Source organism: Ambystoma mexicanum, chromosome 5q (assembly GCF_040938575.1).
Source record: "Ambystoma mexicanum isolate Mex_15411 chromosome 5q, UKY_AmexF1_1, whole genome shotgun sequence".
Taxonomy (NCBI): Eukaryota; Metazoa; Chordata; class Amphibia; order Caudata; family Ambystomatidae; genus Ambystoma; species Ambystoma mexicanum.
Window position 1 is genome coordinate 1,369,260,323 of NC_090933.1, and position 17,670 is coordinate 1,369,277,992.

At 46.8% G+C, this 17,670-nt stretch overlaps 1 protein-coding gene across 1 annotated transcript in view; it reads left to right on the plus strand.

Annotated features, from left to right (window-relative positions):
• Window positions 1–5,826: 5,826 nt before the first annotated feature.
• The window catches only part of LOC138498729 (CD5 antigen-like), a 239,573-nt gene continuing 227,729 nt past the window's right edge, over window positions 5,827–17,670 (plus strand). The window contains exons 1-2 of the mRNA XM_069622367.1: window positions 5,827–6,035; window positions 6,276–6,343. Of these exons, the coding sequence (XP_069478468.1) occupies window positions 6,286–6,343 (58 nt within the window). The 5' untranslated portion in view covers window positions 5,827–6,035; window positions 6,276–6,285. The remainder of the gene's footprint in view (window positions 6,036–6,275; window positions 6,344–17,670) is intronic.

Here is a 17,670-nt window from a genome sequence, read left to right on the forward strand (position 1 = left end):
AAAAAGAGGAAACGGATAAACATTTGAATACGCCACTGGTATCTAACTGCAAACATAGTACCACCACTTCCAAAAAGAAAAACATACACCAATTCAATTCCTCCTACTGCAACAGTGCTTATAACAGCAAGACCACATAGATGTGCACCTTAAACATTCTTTTAAGTACTGCACACATCAATGAAACAGAGTGTGCCACATAACATCAAATGAATGTAGAATTCTATTTTTTTAATCATGCATGGATTTCTTTTCCCACAGACCCAATGATTATGCAAACAAACACAGGAACTGAGCACATTGCACAGTGCACTTGTTTGAAGCCTGGTACTTATAATGTACTAATTATGAGGGTTCTCAAAGTACATACATGTCTGAAATTGAATGCAATACGACATTATGAAGTACCTTCCCTAACAAGTTATTTTTTTATCACAGACAATGAAACAAAGATTTTTCCTGCATTTCCACATGCAATAAAGACAAGATGTGCCCACATTGCCACAATAGTCAAATCTGCTATTGCCACTTCAACAGAATTCTATCAATGAGTTCAAAAAAGATGTAGGGTGCCTCAACCATATATACAGTGAGTATACAATTATTGGTGTCATGCTTCTTTGTAATCAGCAAATTGCATTTCTATACACATATTTGTGCAATCCATATGCCAATGTCACATTTATTTTTGGGTGCATGGCCGTATTATGCTGCAGTGGTTGTGGCCAGGCCCTAGACTCTTAGGTGTAAGGCCTACAGCCTCCGGCAATGCACACACCCTATCCACTTCTGTACACTACTTGCAGTCTCCGGCCATGCACCCACGACTCTAGTATCTGCCCACAATTACCACAGCATAAAACAGCTATGCACCCAAGAATATGCCCAGTGGCCAAAACCCTTGGCCAGTCCAATAAGCCAGCTGCCACACACCCTGTCCACTCTGTACACATACTATAACACTAAGTGCAAACAGTGGGCAGACTCTAGTACTAGTAGTGGAATAGGACAGTAGTTGAGGGAGAGTGGGAAGAGTGACAGTGAGTGAAAAAATAGGAGTAGCTATTGACATTAAGTGAAATAGAAATTATAACGAGAGGAACTGTAAGAGGTGGGGGAGTAGATTGAGAGGAAGAAGGGATAAGGAATGACAGAGGTAAAGGCACACTTGGGAGTACATCTGATAAAAAGAATAGGAGTGGGAAAGGCAGTAAGATCGAAGGGTGGAGGTGGAAAGGTGGAGTGAGAGATTGGAAGGGACAGTGATGTGGTGGGAGGAGAATAGCTTACAAGATCAGAATAGTGATGGGCCAGGAATGAGAGGTTGTGAAAGAAGTGTTTGTGACGCAGGGCAAAATAAGGCACCATTCCCTATTCCCGGAGACTAACTAATGACAGGAGAGGTGTTAGGGAGAATCATGTGCAGTTCCCTTGGGGACCACTGCAAAAAGATTAAGACTGCAGGAGTAAGCAGGAAACCCAATTGGTAGCAGTCCGTACCACCCCGATTTACCTGGTAGCTGTGGGTGAGCAGTCAGACCTCTCTCAAGAAGAGTAAGGCAACATATAGAGTATACACAATAGGGCTAAAAACACAGTGGAACAAGCAAACACTGACCAGAGCTTTGTATCAAAAGTATATGATTATTTATTTAAAACACACTTTAGGTAATACACTAACACTCTAAATCAAAAGCAAGTTCAAATACAGTTAGATAAAGTATACACACCTCCCCTGATAACTATTAGACAAGTCAGAGTTAAAGCACCACTATCTGTTAAAACAGATGTGAGCGTGTAACCTAGATGGCACTCCAATAGTTAAGTTTAAAGGGAGAGAAAAAGGCAGAGCATGAAAATAAAACAATTCCCAACACTTCTCTAGGTCCAAAGCAAGTCAGCAAAGGCAGTATACACTGTACAGCCAAAGTTCATAGGCCAGGCCCACTTTAAATGGAGCAAAGCGAAATGTGACCAGGATCACACGGTTTAAAATGAACTAAAAGTCTTTTCAGAGTGTTCAAAAGAGGTTGGGGTGGTTCAAGAAGTAAAGTTAGAAGGTCTGGAGCCAACCCAGTTGGAAAGCCAAGGATTTATGGGTCACCTTTAGCAATCTGTAGAAAGGGAGGCCAGGTAGGACTGTTACGCTCACCTGGCTCCCACAGGGGCATCGAGCGGAACTGGACAGCTGCGGTCTCCACCAATGTGACGCGTAGTGCTGAGATGACAGACTGAACTGGCCCACCTAGCTTCGTTTGCTTGGCCCGTAGGGATATTCCTCTGCAAATGGAGAAAGGGAATTAACCACCCGTGGAGTTGAGCGTTAACCCCCACCCACTCCCGCTGTTCTCCCCACTGATCACCTTTGATGTCCCCTCTTATAGTCTCACCTGATGGTTTGGAAAGATGAGCTCTCCATCCTGCATTCAGCGCAGGGGCGCGTAGATAACCAGTTGCTTCACTGGCTCGAAGGAATTGGTGAGTTCCAGAACAATATTGACTCTGAGGTTTCCGGCAAGACGCCGTAAGTATGTAGTTCATAAGAGTTCAAATGTCTGACTTTCACTCTTGTCCGATTCCTTGCAGGTTGCAGCTTGACCCTAGCGAAGAGTTCCTCGTGGCATCCGGTAATATTCAGGTAAGGATTTGTGTTATCCAACTCAGTTCTATAACATAATGTCAGTATGTAACCTGTTGCTTTCTCCCTTATTAAGGCGCTCAGAGAAAGTATGAAGTCTCGGGGAATAATGCCTCCGGTGGTAAAATCAGGTAAGTCTATTGTGGTGAGGAGGTTTCCCCTTGTTTATCCCTTTGTTTCACCTTGCTGTCCTTTTGTTTCCCCTTAGGGGCCGGGTTTCGGCGAGGATGCTGTGGAAGGTGCGCCGACCCGTGAAGAGGAATAGTACCCCCGGTGGTAAAATCAGGTAAGTCTATGGGGGGTAACTATTGCCTCTGTTTATTCCCTTGGCTCACCTTGCTGTTCTTGTGTTCCCCTTAGGTGCCGGAGTGCGGCCGGAACATGCAGAAGGATGCGGTGGAATGTGAATTTGCCGCGAAGGCCAGTGAGTTCAGTGCGGCGCTGCAGCAGGCGAGGCGACGCGCATAAAATAACTTCTTTCTTCCAGCTCGAAGGCGCGGTGGATCGGGAATTCAGGTAAGGATCAAAGGTATTGCTCTTGTTCTAACCTTTTCTCCTTCTTTCTCCCATTTTTTCTAGGAGCTCCAGACTCGTGGCAGAAGACTGGATGCAGACGTGCAGGCACGGTGAGCATTACGCTGCTGGATGTAGAATAACGCGAAGTGTGTGCTGCTCTTCGGGCGTGGTTTAAATAGCCTCCAAAGTAGTCCCAGGTAAGCATTGTTCCCCAGCCCCACCCGAGTAAAAAATAGTCCCTAGGTTAAGTAGTCCCTTCCAAGCCTGATATGGGCTTGGAGCTCTTGCAGCATGGTCTGCATCAGGTAAGTTTGCAGCATGGTCTGCATCAGGTAAGTTTTAATCTATGAGCCTACGGCGCCAGGAATGACTCTCCATATGAGCCTGGCGCCATAGATGCCAGGACTGCACCCAAATAGCCCCTAGAAGGGGTTGTTGGGTTTGCTTGGAATAACTTGATGCCTGCTTCCAGGGTTGCTGGATTTGGTCTGGGTCCCCAGGGGTAGACATCATAACAAGGACAAAGTACCTTAAAGAGAGAGGAAGCTCCAGCGGTGGCAGTTGTTCCTGGCAGTCGTTGCTGTTCATTGTTTCGACCAGGGGAAAGGAGGATCTCGTTGAGGAGGAAACTTGGAGTCGATGCACTGCACAGGGATGAAACCAGCCGCGGAGTTTGTCAGTAAAAGGTATGTTCCTTTTATTTGCGGTCAAAGTGGTGAAGCTTGGCTATCCGGCCACTGGGGTGCTTGGCACGAGCGATTCGACCAAGGGTCGTCTTTGGAAGGCGAAATGGCGAACTGGTTGATCCCACCAGCTCAGAGGGAGAAGACTCTTCCAGCAGAAGATCTCCTCTTGTCGTCGGGAAAGTGGTGAAGTCATTGCAGCAGGGCTCCACCGGTGGTGTTGTCGTTGCAGATGGCTCAGCTTCTTCCCTCTTCTGATTTCTTAGGTCCTGTGGCGACTTCTAAAGTTCCAGTCCCAAAAGCCCTGCTTTTATGCAGAAAAACCCCCATTCAACAGCCTAGTTGTCACTCAAACATGCTAAGTAGTGAGCCGGGCGGCTCACCACTGGGCCAATCAGAATAGAGTGTTACTTGAGTTGCTAAGGCAATGCAGTCCAGGGTGCCAATTCCCCTACCCACACATCCTGTGGAACCCAGACAGAGTGGCACCATTTGGAGGGCTTCTGTGGAGAAGCCCGCCAAAATGTGGAACAAAGGGCTCGACCTTGGTCAGAGTTACAGAGACGGACACAAACGCCATTTTAGAAAAGAGTTCTGGCAAAAAGACCCAACCGTTGATTTAATATTAAATAAATAAACCGGCGGTATCTTTCACATTGCACCAAAAAGTGGTGTGTTTAAAATCAATTGGAAAATCCCATAGGAAATATTCCGGTGGAATATTTTGCGTGGTAACCACTGCCACCAGCCAGAAACTCGACAAGCGGGGACTGGACAGTGCCCCCTTGAAAATAGACACAGGGGCAATATAATTAACCCCTTCCAGTACTTCCACAATATGATGGTTTGTACTGGTTCTGATCACAATTTAGGACTAGGAAAGCCAATGGTGACTTTACATGCCCTGGGAGAGAGTAGTCAGTCCCAGGGTATGGAGTCTATGTTAGGGGGTCACTATGACACCCCTGTGTTACTGCACTGAGGGTGCTGTGTAACACATACACAAAAAATAGATGATACCCTATGGAGTAAAGGACCCCATAGCCCAAGAGCACACAAATAGTCAGAGACATCCCTCAAATCATGCCTAAGAGTGGGAGTAAAAGAGTCTCACTCTTAGCAGGAGAAAAAAACAAACCCCTAAAATCCAGCAAAGCTGCTGGGGGACTCACTAGGTTTGGGAAATTAGCCTTATAAGAGAATTCTCCCTAACAAGAGGGAAAGCTAGAAGTTTCCTAGGGAGTCAGATAGTCATCTTCTTAGGGCAAACACTGGAAGAATAGAGGCAAGAAAGAAAGGGGTTACCGATCTGTAGATTACTAACAGCCCGTTAGGAACTTCTTAGACTCGGTGTTGGAACCCAGCCCCAGTGACGCTGAGAGAGGAAAAGGACGGCATTAGGGCCAGCTTTTCCGAATGAAAAGAAAGGAACAATTTTGGATAGTTTTAAATAAAGACCCTTGGACTTTTGATTAGAGTCAGCATGGTGATTTGTGATGCCCCACCCCACTCAGTAGGTACTGACTTAGTTTACATTTTGTGCAGGTGTGTTCCCATTTCAGGAGTGCAAAGGGAAGCTGTTGCCTCTGCATGAAAGTAGTGTGTGCACTTGCACAGAAGGGGAACGTTGTGGAAGTTGTGTGCTTTGGGGCTCTGCTTCATTGATGGATCTCTTTTTGTGGTGGTGGGAAGAGGTGAGAAGTGAGTGGGAATAGTCACTGCAATACACAAACGTTTAATTACATGTTTCTTCTAATGCAGGGCTGCTGCTGAAGTGGTTACAGTGCTACCAGGAGTTAATGTTCGCCTGCCAGCTGCAGCACAAAACTCATTACAAAACCCAGTAGCAGCTGTGCCAAGAGACTGCCTGCACATAAGGCTGATGACTCATGCACCTGCCCTCAAGGTGCTTCCCTGCACTCTGAAGCCCAGCCCCCTCCCTGCCTCCTGTCTACCTTTATGTAAAGGCGCTTCTTCATCTGTCTCTGAGCTCTTTCTTCCCCTCCAGTGTCCTGCATCTGCAGCCCTACCTGTGTCCTCTCGCGTCAGAACATTCCTGACCTCATCCCAACTTCACATTCACCCGAGGAATCAGTCCCCCCTCCTTTCTGCTCATCTCTGAGAAGCCTCTGCAGACCCCAGACTCAAGCATCTCTGCTGAGGTCTCAGGGGTGCCACCCACAAGACCCTCTAACTTGGTAAGACTTATGCCTGTAGGGGGCTTAGAGTGAGGATGGTGGGAAGGGTCCTGGGGAATCCTGTAGTTCCAATGAGTCTTCTAGTCTTCTTCCTCCAGTACCTGTGGGACACTTACCTGCATGGCTCCAGTATTGCCTCCTGCAAAGGAACGCTGTGTCCGAAGGAGGAGTTTCTGTTTCATCAACATAATTTACTGCAAAGTTTTTTTCTTGTAAAGGTAATTGTCATTTAATTTACAGAAGTGCGAGGATGTTGGGTCACCTTGTGCTCCTCTGCAATATCCTGAGTGTCTCTGCTGTTTGCCCTTGTGAGTATCACCTGCCATTCAGTTCCTTACTTTAGTAAAGTTATGTTCTGTTAATATATGCCTAGTGAATCTTCTTCGGGTGTGCCACAGTTTCTGTGATCCTGAAAGAATTGTGATCTTTACATGTGGGAGTGAGAGTGAAAGAGAGAGAGAGTGAAACATGGATGCTGGAGAGTGTAAGAGACAGAGGCAGAGAGTGAAACATGGATGCTGGAGAGTGTAAGAGACAGAGGCAGAGAGTGGAACATGGATGCTTGGGGGTCAAAGAGAGAGAGAGGGTATGAGACATGGATGCTGGAGGGTGAAGGAGACAGAGTGAAACATGGATCCTTGAGGGTGAAAGAGAGAGAGAGTGAAACATGGATGCTGGAGAGTGTAAGAGACAGAGGCAGAGAGTGAAACATGGATGCTGGAGAGTGTAAGAGACAGAGGCAGAGAGTGGAACATGGATGCTTGGGGGTCAAAGAGAGAGAGAGGGTATGAGACATGAATGCTGGAGGGTGAAGGAGACAGAGTGAAACATGGATCCTTGAGGGTGAAAGAGAGAGAGAGTGAAACATGGATGCTGGAGAGTGTAAGAGACAGAGGCAGAGAGTGAAACATGGATGCTGGAGAGTGTAAGAGACAGAGGCAGAGAGTGGAACATGGATGCTTGGGGGTCAAAGAGAGAGAGAGGGTATGAGACATGGATGCTGGAGGGTGAAGGAGACAGAGTGAAACATGGATCCTTGAGGGTGAAAGAGAGAGAGAGTGAAACATGGATGCTGGAGAGTGTAAGAGACAGAGGCAGAGAGTGAAACATGGATGCTGGAGAGTGTAAGAGACAGAGGCAGAGAGTGGAACATGGATGCTTGGGGGTCAAAGAGAGAGAGAGGGTATGAGACATGGATGCTGGAGGGTGAAGGAGACAGAGTGAAACATGGATCCTTGAGGGTGAAAGAGAGAGAGAGTGAAACATGGATGCTGGAGAGTGTAAGAGACAGAGGCAGAGAGTGAAACATGGATGCTGGAGAGTGTAAGAGACAGAGGCAGAGAGTGGAACATGGATGCTTGGGGGTCAAAGAGAGAGAGAGGGTATGAGACATGGATGCTGGAGGGTGAAGGAGACAGAGTGAAATATGGATCCTTGAGGGTGAAAGAGAGAGAGAGTGAAACATGGATGCTGGAGAGTGTAAGAGACAGAGGCAGAGAGTGAAACATGGATGCTGAAGAGTGTAAGAGACAGAGGCAGAGAGTGGAACTTGGATGCTTGGGGGTCAAAGAGAGAGAGAGGGTATGAGACATGGATGCTGGAGGGTGAAGGAGACAGAGTGAAACATGGATCCTTGAGGGTGAAAGAGAGAGAGAGTGAAACATGGATGCTGGAGAGTGTAAGAGACAGAGGCAGAGAGTGAAACATGGATGCTGGAGAGTGTAAGAGACAGAGACAGAGAGTGGAACATGGATGCTTGGGGGTCAAAGAGAGAGAGAGGGTATGAGACATGGATGCTGGAGGGTGAAGGAGACAGAGTGAAACATGGATCCTTGCGGGTGAAAGAGACAGAGGGTGAAACATGGATGCTGGAGAGTGCAAGAGACAGAGGCAGAGAGTGAAACATGGATGCTGGAGAGTGTAAGAGACAGAGGCAGAGAGTGGAACATGGATGCTTGGGGGTCAAAGAGAGAGAGAGGGTATGAGACATGGATGCTGGAGGGTGAAGGAGACAGAGTGAAACATGGATCCTTGAGGGTGAAAGAGACAGAGGGTGAAACATGGATGCTGGAGAGTGTAAGAGACAGAGGCAGAGAGTGAAACATGGATGCTGGAGAGTGTAAGAGACAGAGGCAGAGAGTGGAACATGGATTCTTGGGGGTCAAAGAGAGAGAGAGGGTATGAGACATGGATGCTGGAGGGTGAAGGAGACAGAGTGAAACATGGATCCTTGAGGGTGAAAGAGACAGAGGGTGAAACATGGCTGCTGGAGAGTGTAAGAGACAGATACAGAGAGTGCAACATGGATGCTATAGGATGATAGAGAGAGAAGGGTCTGAGTCATGGATGCTGGAGGGTGAAAGAGACAGAGGCAGAGAGTGGAACATGGATGCTCGGTGGTGAGAGTGAGAGAGGGTCTGAGACATGGATGCTGGAGGGGGAAAGAGACAGAGAATGAAACTTGGATGCTGGAGGGTATAACAAACAGAGACGTAGAGAGGAACATGGATGCTCAGGGGTGAGAAAGAGAGAGAAAGAGGGGGGTCTGAGGCATGGATGCTGGAGGGTACAAGAGACAGAGAGTGAGACATGGATGCTCACGGGTGAGAAAGACAGAGACGGAGAGTGAAACATGGATGCTCTGAGGTGTGAGAGAGAGAGGGAGTGAGGTATGGATGCTGGAGGGTGTCAGAGACAGAGAGTGAGACATGGATGCTCGGGGGTGAGAAAGACAGAGACGGAGAGTGAAACATGGATGCTCTGAGGTGTGAGAGAGAGAGAGTGAGGTATGGATGCTGGAGGGAGTAAGAGACAGAGACAGAGAGTGGAACATGGATGCTCGGGGGTGAGAGAGAGAGATAGGGTCTGAGTCTTGGATGCTGGAGGGTGAAAGAGGCAGAGAGTGAGACATGGATGCTCAAGGGTGAAAGGGACAGAGACAGAGTGGGACATGGATGCTCGGGGGTGAATAAAGGAGCGAAGCATGGATGCACGAGGGTGAATGAGACAGAGAGAGGGACTGAGGCATGGATGCTCGAGAGTGAAAGAGATAGAGAGAGGGAGTGAGTCATGGATGCTCGAGGTTGAAGGAGACAGAGAGACAGAGAGTGGGGCATGGATGATTGAGGGTGAAAGAGAAAGAGAGAGGTAGTGAGCCGTGGTTGCTCGAGGGTGAAGGAGATCAAAAGAGATGGAGAGTGAGGCATGGATGCTCAAGAGTGAAAGAGATAGAGAGAGGGAGTGAGGCATGGATGCTTGAGGGTGAAAGAGATGGAGATAGAGTTTGAGGCATGGATGCTCGAGGGTGAAAGAGATAGAGGGAATGAGTCATTGATGCTTGAGGCTAAAGGAGACCGTGAGAGACAGAGAGTGAGGCATGGATGTTCGAGGGTGAAAGATACAGAGAGAGGGAGTGAAACATGGATGCTGGAGGGTGTAAGAGACAGAGACAGAGAGTGGAACATGGATGCTCAGGGGTGAGAGAGAGAGAGATAGGGTCTGAGGCTTGGATGCTGGAGGGTGAAAGAGACAGAGTGTGAGGCATGGATGCTTGTCTCTAAGTCCATATAGAGTTGGATTCCTACAGGTGGGGTCTTTTCAAACCATTGCATAAAAGGTGGTGCACTTCACCCTGAATAGATGAAGGCACCCACATCCTGATTGTCAGTGAATGGGATATATGCTTTAATAAAGGTCTGCAGTGTGACGTGTCATGTGCAGGTGACCAATGGGGCATGTGTGTTCTGGTGCATGTTAGACTGGGGGTGCATTACAAATGGTACTTCATTCATGGTATGTCGTAGGTGATCACAACTGGAGCTGCTTGATGTCACATATGTATGATAAGTAATGAATTCCTGCTCTATGTGCACAAAGACAACACCCACAGATAGCCACTGCATGGAAAGAGACTGAACTGCCTGAGACTGAGTGTGAGATGGAGGATGTACCACAGGTCTTCCAAATGTCACAAAAGAATCCAACTTTTGGGGTAGTAACTTGACACCTTCTTGCTGCCTTTCCCGCTGTCTTTTTTCTTGGTTTTGATGTGTATCTCTATCTCTCTCTCTCTCTCTCCCTCTCTCTCTCTCTCTCTCTCTCTATCTATCTCTATATATCTATCTATCTATCTATCTATCTATCTATCTATCTATCTATCTATCTATCTATCTATCTGTCTATATATCTGTCTATATATCTGTCTATCTATATCTATCATTCTATCTTTCAATAACTATCTATGACTATGAATGTATCTATCTACAAAGCTATGTGTCTGTCCATTTATTACAGTCTATTCACCCTTTCTGTCAACCTACCTATTAGTCTATCCACCTCAGCTGCTGTTGTAACGTGTGCACTAGGGTTGGGGCTCGTGCACAGTCACATGTTGCGGCCACATGTGAAAACATATGGCCTGCACCAATAAAGGTGCCGAGCGGTCTCCCGCTCAGCAGTTTCAGTAACAGACTAGAGCCATGTCTGTGTGAATATTCCAGCGCTGCGTGCCCACGCATCATGGGCCCACCAGGCCGGCCTACACTGAAGGGCATCACCATAATGATGGGGTCTGGCGACATGTAACATCTGACGACCAAGGTGGGATCGACTGTATACCAATCCCAAGAAGAACAGTGCCTGTCCCCCACAACGCACACCCACAAAGGGAGCCCAACAGGACACCAAGGGGTGGAGAGCCCTGTCCGCACCGCCTGCGAAGGCCCCGGAAGGGATAGGGAGACCTGCCTCCCCAAGGCTCCTGACTGCCCGTCACAGCCCTGAAGGGCAGAGAGCACGATTGGGGCACAGAGCTCCCCCCCATCTCATGGACAAGGCATGCTCTATTCATCCAGCGGGGAGAGGGAGCCCAACAACTCTCAGTTCATTTTTAAATCTTACATCACAGAGTTGCAGAATCAGAGAGGTGAGGAGCTGGCTGCATGTGATGCTTTCACATGAGTAATGCCGTGATGACAGAGAGCGTCATGATGCCTCGGCTGGAGTACATAAATAATGGCAAAAGTCCAGAAAGCTCAGGCAGTGAGTTCCTAGTTTGCACCATCACACTAGGGAAGAAGATGTTACAGGACGTGCACCTGTCACCTCGCCTGCCAGCCGACATCACTGCGGCAGATCTCCAGGCCTCCACATTCCAAGAGGATGGAGGGAGTGACACCCCAAGCCCCAATGCTGTGCGGATAGATGATGCTGCTAACACCGTAGTACCAGCAATTCTTAGTCTGACCCGTCACAGTGCAATATGCATCACGCAGCACGGACAAGCACCCCCTTACCTCAAAAGAAAAAAAATGCATTATTTAAACAATATCTGGAGTCAGTGTGCCAAACATGTGCACAACGCCGGAAGGCCAACTACTGAAGGACACTGCTGCTAATGAGCAGAACAGGCATCAGAGAGAATGTTGAATTACGCCAGAGCTTGTGCAAGAAAATGCCTGTCTAGCAGAACTCACAGGCTGGCGTGCGTTCAAGATAAGCCAATTAACACAAACAGGCAAGCAAGTCTGCTGGGGATAAAGCAGAGCTACCAGTTAGACAAGATCCTGGGCACTGCCCTGAAAATATAACAGAGCCACCAGGGCTGATAACCCCACAACACTCACTGGCGTGAGAAGGCACCTAGAACCAGCCCCTGAGAGTAATAGAGATATAGACTTGTCTCAATGGACATTAATGAAACCATTTGATCCCCGTAGGTCAGGGGCTGCACTCAGGTGGGAGATATGGCTGCAACAGTTGAGGCATGCACCTCAAATCATGAAGGGTCGCAGACCCTGAAGAACCCTCCTAATGCTTAACCTGGGACATTGGCGCTCGGACTGTTCAATGTGCTGCACCAACAAGGGCAAAGAAGAGGACTATAACACAGCCACGACAGTCCTGGGTAACAGCCTCCCTGCCTCTTTGACACTTGAGGAGAACCATTTCTGGTTCTGGAAGCACCTCACGACCTTCAAATGCAATGTCAAACCAACTATCCCCTTGGATTACTGCTTTTTTCATGCAAACTCCCAGACCATTTACAGCTGCAATTATGTGGGATTATGATCTGTAATCCACGCCTTCGAGCAGGACTGATATGCAGCATGAATCCCTGATTTTTCGGCACATGCCTCCTTCCATTGCAGTCAACATATCAGGGACACAGCGGTTCTGCATCATTATCAGCCTCAGGGCACGCAGCTTGACCTTTATGACGTTGAACCCATACTTGGTGTTCTTTGCCAGCTGTACCAGTTCCCAACAGACTTTTTCCAGCCATTTTGGGTTTTCTGCAGCTTGCTCGCCGGGTAGTAAATGTTAAGCGAAGAGGCTCTCTGTGGAGTTAAAAAGTCTGCATTCATTAGGGATTACTGCAAGCAGTGCTGCTGAATCTCTAGATAAGTAGTTTGATAATTGTTTCTTCCTTCTCAACTTCTCATAATTCCCTCTTCCGAGCAGAATATGAAATTCTGGTGGTGGTGGCAGGTTCTGTTTGTTGAATGTGAGGGAAATGGTTGGGGCTGTGTTGTGTATTGGCCCCCCCTTGCAGATGCTCTTCTGGGATTACTATCAGCGCTGAGTGTAATGTAGGCAGCAAATAGTAGCCCCTACATGATGGTGAGAGGTACAAGTGCACTTGTTGGTCACAGCTTCCGTGCCCTTCTTCAGGTCTGGAATCAGGAGTGTTCTGTTGCATTTCTCATTGGACCCAATAAAGATAGTTCTTTCATTGTGGAAGCAGAGTTCATAAATCTCTTCTCATAGCACTTTCACTTTGTTTCCCTTTGCTGCAGTCCATATCAACTGTGTGATGTGCTCTGTCCATATCTGTGCACACGTTGCTTCCACTCGAGCCAGGAGTTCGTCTTCATAGCCCAGGAGGCCCTCTGCCAGACAGCTGAGTGTGGCGTCTTGCCATTTGTTGTTTATACACTTCAATGCCTGGATAACTAAATATGGCTGTTGCAAGCACTTAAAGTCTCTTAGATTCTTACACTAAATAGGATCTGGGTCGACGAGTTTGAATCGTGCACTGTGTGCTTGAAAGGTGCCTTTAATCCTACATAGCACAGGATGAACCAGGCACTGTGCTTCTATAATTGGGACTTCTTTGGTACTACTAGTACATTTGGTGCCCATGACGCGTGTGGGATCCGAGAACAGACATGACAACTTCCATTGGCTGATTTTCTCTCTACTGCACTCATATCAGTGTACCAGATGTTAGTCATTTCAGGATGTCGTACTTCGAAAATGGCATCAAGGCCAAGCCCATGATAGTCGTCATGTTTCGCCCTTTGTGCTAGAACTTTTAGCCTTTTGTTTAATTTCTAATAGGTTTTCTTCCACGCTTATGGTGCTGGTGTTATCTTGGTGCTGGTGTTATCATGGATGTCCACAATCACAGCCATACGTACAGGGATATTTGTTAATTTGGTAACATTGTTTCTTTTTGGTATAATAAGTTTTTATTAAGTGATTTAATCAACAGGTAAAACAAGTATATGGTAAACAAGTTTTAACAAATATATTCTCTCGAAGTATTATATCCACAATTGATAAAACAATTTAAATACAATAAATTCAATGAGGTTGTTTTACTGAGTAAATATTAAGACAGACAGGGGGAGACTAAAATGAAGATACAAGACAGAAGACAATGAGGAAGGAGAGGGAAAGGACAGCAATGACTAAGAATTGATTACATTCAGTTGTTGGGATTGTTGAGGTAATAAATAAACCCATTCATGACATTTTTCCATTCAATGAGTGGAACAAATAGAATTCAACCAGCCATTATAAGATAGGTTGGATGTATTCTTCCAGTTAGAGGTAATGTTATGAAAGGCAATACTAAATTAAATAAAGTAGGAGATCCCATTTGTCATATAGTCGGATAGACAATGGAAACAAGCATAAGGATAGAGAGCGATAGAGGTTCTGTGAAATGAAAAATCAATTGAAGACATGACCAAATCTTAGTCCAAAAAATATAAACAAATTTATATTTAAAAATTAAATGGAGAAAATCGGCATTCGGTTCATCACATGACCAGCAATTGTTGGGTGTATTATCCACAACCTTAGCAATTCGTTGGGGTTTAAAGAAAGCACAGTGAAACATGAAAAATATGTTTGGTTAAGATTGGCAGTGATAGACGTGAAATGACACATTTTCCAAATTTGGCACTATAGAGCTGAGGCAGGTTGAAGGTTCCAGTCAATCTCCCATTGTCTTATAATGCTAGAGTTGTTCATTTGGTAACATTGTTATCAGGTTTGTTACTAATATTGTGCATATTTTTAGTACTGTTGGTTATATTTCTGAATACATCTCCTCCTACATGCCGCCCTCCCCTCTCTTTTATATGAGCTCCGAATATAAAAGAAGCTCCACAAAAAATTCCTTAACTAAACATTAAAATTGCAAATAATATTGCACTAAAATGCATTCCGCACGTATAAGAACATAAACATCTATGACTAACACTATAATTAAGTTCTTTTTTAATTTCCATTGAAGATTTGAAGTTGCTGGTTCCATCATCTTGATTTCTGAGGAAAAAGAAAAAATGCACACAAAAGGCAGAGTGGAGGAGCAGAGAGGGAGAAAGAGAGAGAGAGAGCTAGAGAGAGAGAGAAAGAGAGAGAGAGAGAGAGGGAGAGAGAGAGAGAGAGAGAAAGATTTGTATAAAACATTTCTGAAGCAATTGATTTTAATTAGCAACACTAAGGTAGGTGGACAATGTTTATTTGTTCTTAATGTGCTTGTGTTGCATTTGGTGATCCTTTGCGGACATGTGAGAGGTGCTGTCATGATGCCTACCCCCGGGGATTCAGACCAAGTCCATCAACCCCGGAAGCAGGCATCAAGTTATCCCAAGCAAGCCCAACAACCCCTGTTAGGGGCTATTTGGGTGCAGTCCTGGCGTCTATGGCGCCAGGCTCATATGGAGAGTCAGTCCTGGCGCCATAGGCACCAGGCTCATGGATCAAAACTTACCTGATGCAGACCATGCTGCAAACTTACCTGATGCAGACCATGCTGCAAGAGCTCCAAGCCCATATGAGGCTTGGAAGGGACTACTTTACCTAGGGACTATTTTTTACTCGGGTGGGGTTGGGAAGGAATACTTACCTGGAACTACTTTGGAGGCTATTTAAACCACGTCCGAAGAGCAACACACGCTTCGCATTATTCTGCATCCTGCAGTGTAACGCTCACCGTGCCTGCAAGTCAGCATCTAGTCTACTGCTACGCCCGCCTTGAGTTTGGAGCTCCTAGAAAAAGGGGAAAAGAAGGAGAAAAGGTTAGAACAAGAACAATACCTTTATTCCTCACCTGAATTCCGGATCCACCGCGCCTTTGAACTGGAAGAAAGAAGTTATTTGATACGCGTCGCCTCGCCTGCTGCAGCGCCGCGCTGAACTCACCGGCCTTCGCAGCATCTCCACGATCCACCTCATTCTTCTTCATGTTCTCACCGAACTCCGGCACCTAAGGGGGACACAAGAACAGCAAGGTGAGCCAAAGGGAATAAACAGAGGCAATATTAGTTACCCCCATAGACTTACCTGATTTTACCACCGGAGGTATTATTCATCTCCACGAGTCGGCGCAGCTTCCATCTCATCTTCGCCGAACTCCGGCACCTAAAGGGAACAAAAGGGTGGCAAGGTAAGCTAAAGGGACAAACAAGGGGAATCCTGCTCACCATAAGAGACTTACCAGATTTTACCACCGGAGGCAATTCTCCTCGAGACTTCATAATTTCTCTCAGCACCTGTATCAAGGGAGAAAGCAACAAATTACTTACTAGCATCCTTTATCGAACTGCGTTGAATAATACAGACTCTTACCTGAATGTTACCGGCTGCCACGAGGAAATCTTCGCTTGGGTCAAGCTGCATTCTGCAAGGAATCGGACATGAGTGAAAGTCAGACATTTGAACTCTTACGAACTAAATACTTACGGCGCCACGCCAGAAACCTCAGAGTCAAAATTGTTCTGGAACTCCCTGATTCCTTCGGACCAGTGAAGCAACTGGTTATCCACGCGCCCCTGCACTCAATGCAGGCTGGAGAGCTCATCTTTCCAAACCATAAGGTGAGACTATAAGAAGGGACATCAGAGGTGATCAGTGGGGAGAACAGTGGGGGTGGAGGGCAACACTCAATTCCACGGGTGGTTAATTCCATTTCTCCACTTTCAGAAGAATACTTCTACGGGCCAAGCAGGCGAAGTTTGGTGGGCCGGTCCAGTCTGTCATCTCAATACTACACGTCACATTGGTGGAGACCGCAGCTGTCCAGTTCCGATCGACGCCCCTGTGGGAGCAAGGTGAGCATAACAGAACGCGAAGCCGTCCCACAAATTCCCACCCGGGCGTTATGGAGACCTCAGAAACTGACCAACTGGCCAAATTACTAGGGGAACTGAGGGCTGAAGTACATTCCGCCCGTCAAGAAACCAATGCTCTCAGGAGAGAACTGATTGTGTCAAAGGAGCGAACTGATGACCTTGCTAGGCAATTACTGGAAAGCCAGGCTGGACAAACACCCCTACCTGGACTTGGGGGGAACCCAACTCCTGTTTCACCAAGTAACCCTGTGCAAGTAATCCTACCAGGAACTATTCCATTAGCTCCGCCCGAACGCTTTGCCGGGGACCCCAAAAGGTACGCTGTGTTTATGAACCAATGTCGCTTGCACTTTTTATGCAGACCTGGAGCCTTCCCAAACGATCAAGCCAAGGTAGCCTTTGTATTGTCATATCTCAGCGGCAGTGCAGCGGATTGGTCAATTCCATTAGTCAATCAGGATGGCCCTATTCTTCAGGATTTTCAGGGCTTTCAAATGAGCATGGAAAGACTATTTGCAGGGCGCTCCCAAGGACAGGCCTTGGATAACGAACTTTTGTCCCTACGACAGGGCAACCAGGACCTTCAATCCTACATCGCAACCTTTAACAGGTTGATAGTGGAAACTGGATGGCCTGAGGTAAAACGAATCACGTTATTTCATCGAGGACTTCGAGGAGAACTCAAAGATGTCTTGCAGTTACCTCAAGAATATCAAGAATTCCAGGATGTTTTCCAAAAGGAACAGGCAAACACCTTACCACCTCACAGATCATACGATTGTCAAATCAATCTCATACCCGGTGCACAACCCCCTTGTAGTAGGATCTACGCCCTTACGGAACCTGAAAACCTTCACCTACGACAATACCTGGACCAATACCTTGCTAATGGCTTCATTCGCCCATCCAAGTCCCCTGCATCTTCAGCTTTGTTCTTCGTGCCCAAAAAGGAAGGTGACCTCAGAACGTGCATAGACTACCGCGCATTGAATCAGATCACGGTTAAGAGCCGATACCCATTGCCTCTGATCCCCGAACTACTAGACCAAGTAAAGGACGCTTGCATATACACTAAATAAGATCTCTGGGGGCCATATCATCTGGTACGTGTAAAAGAGGGTGACGAATGGAAGACTGCTTTTCGCACTAAGTACGGGTTATTCGAATACCAGGTGATGCCCTTCGGGTTGTGCAATGCACCAGCAGCCTTCCAATATTTTATGAACAATGTCCTTCGTGAACTCATTGACGTCTGTGTTGTCGTATAC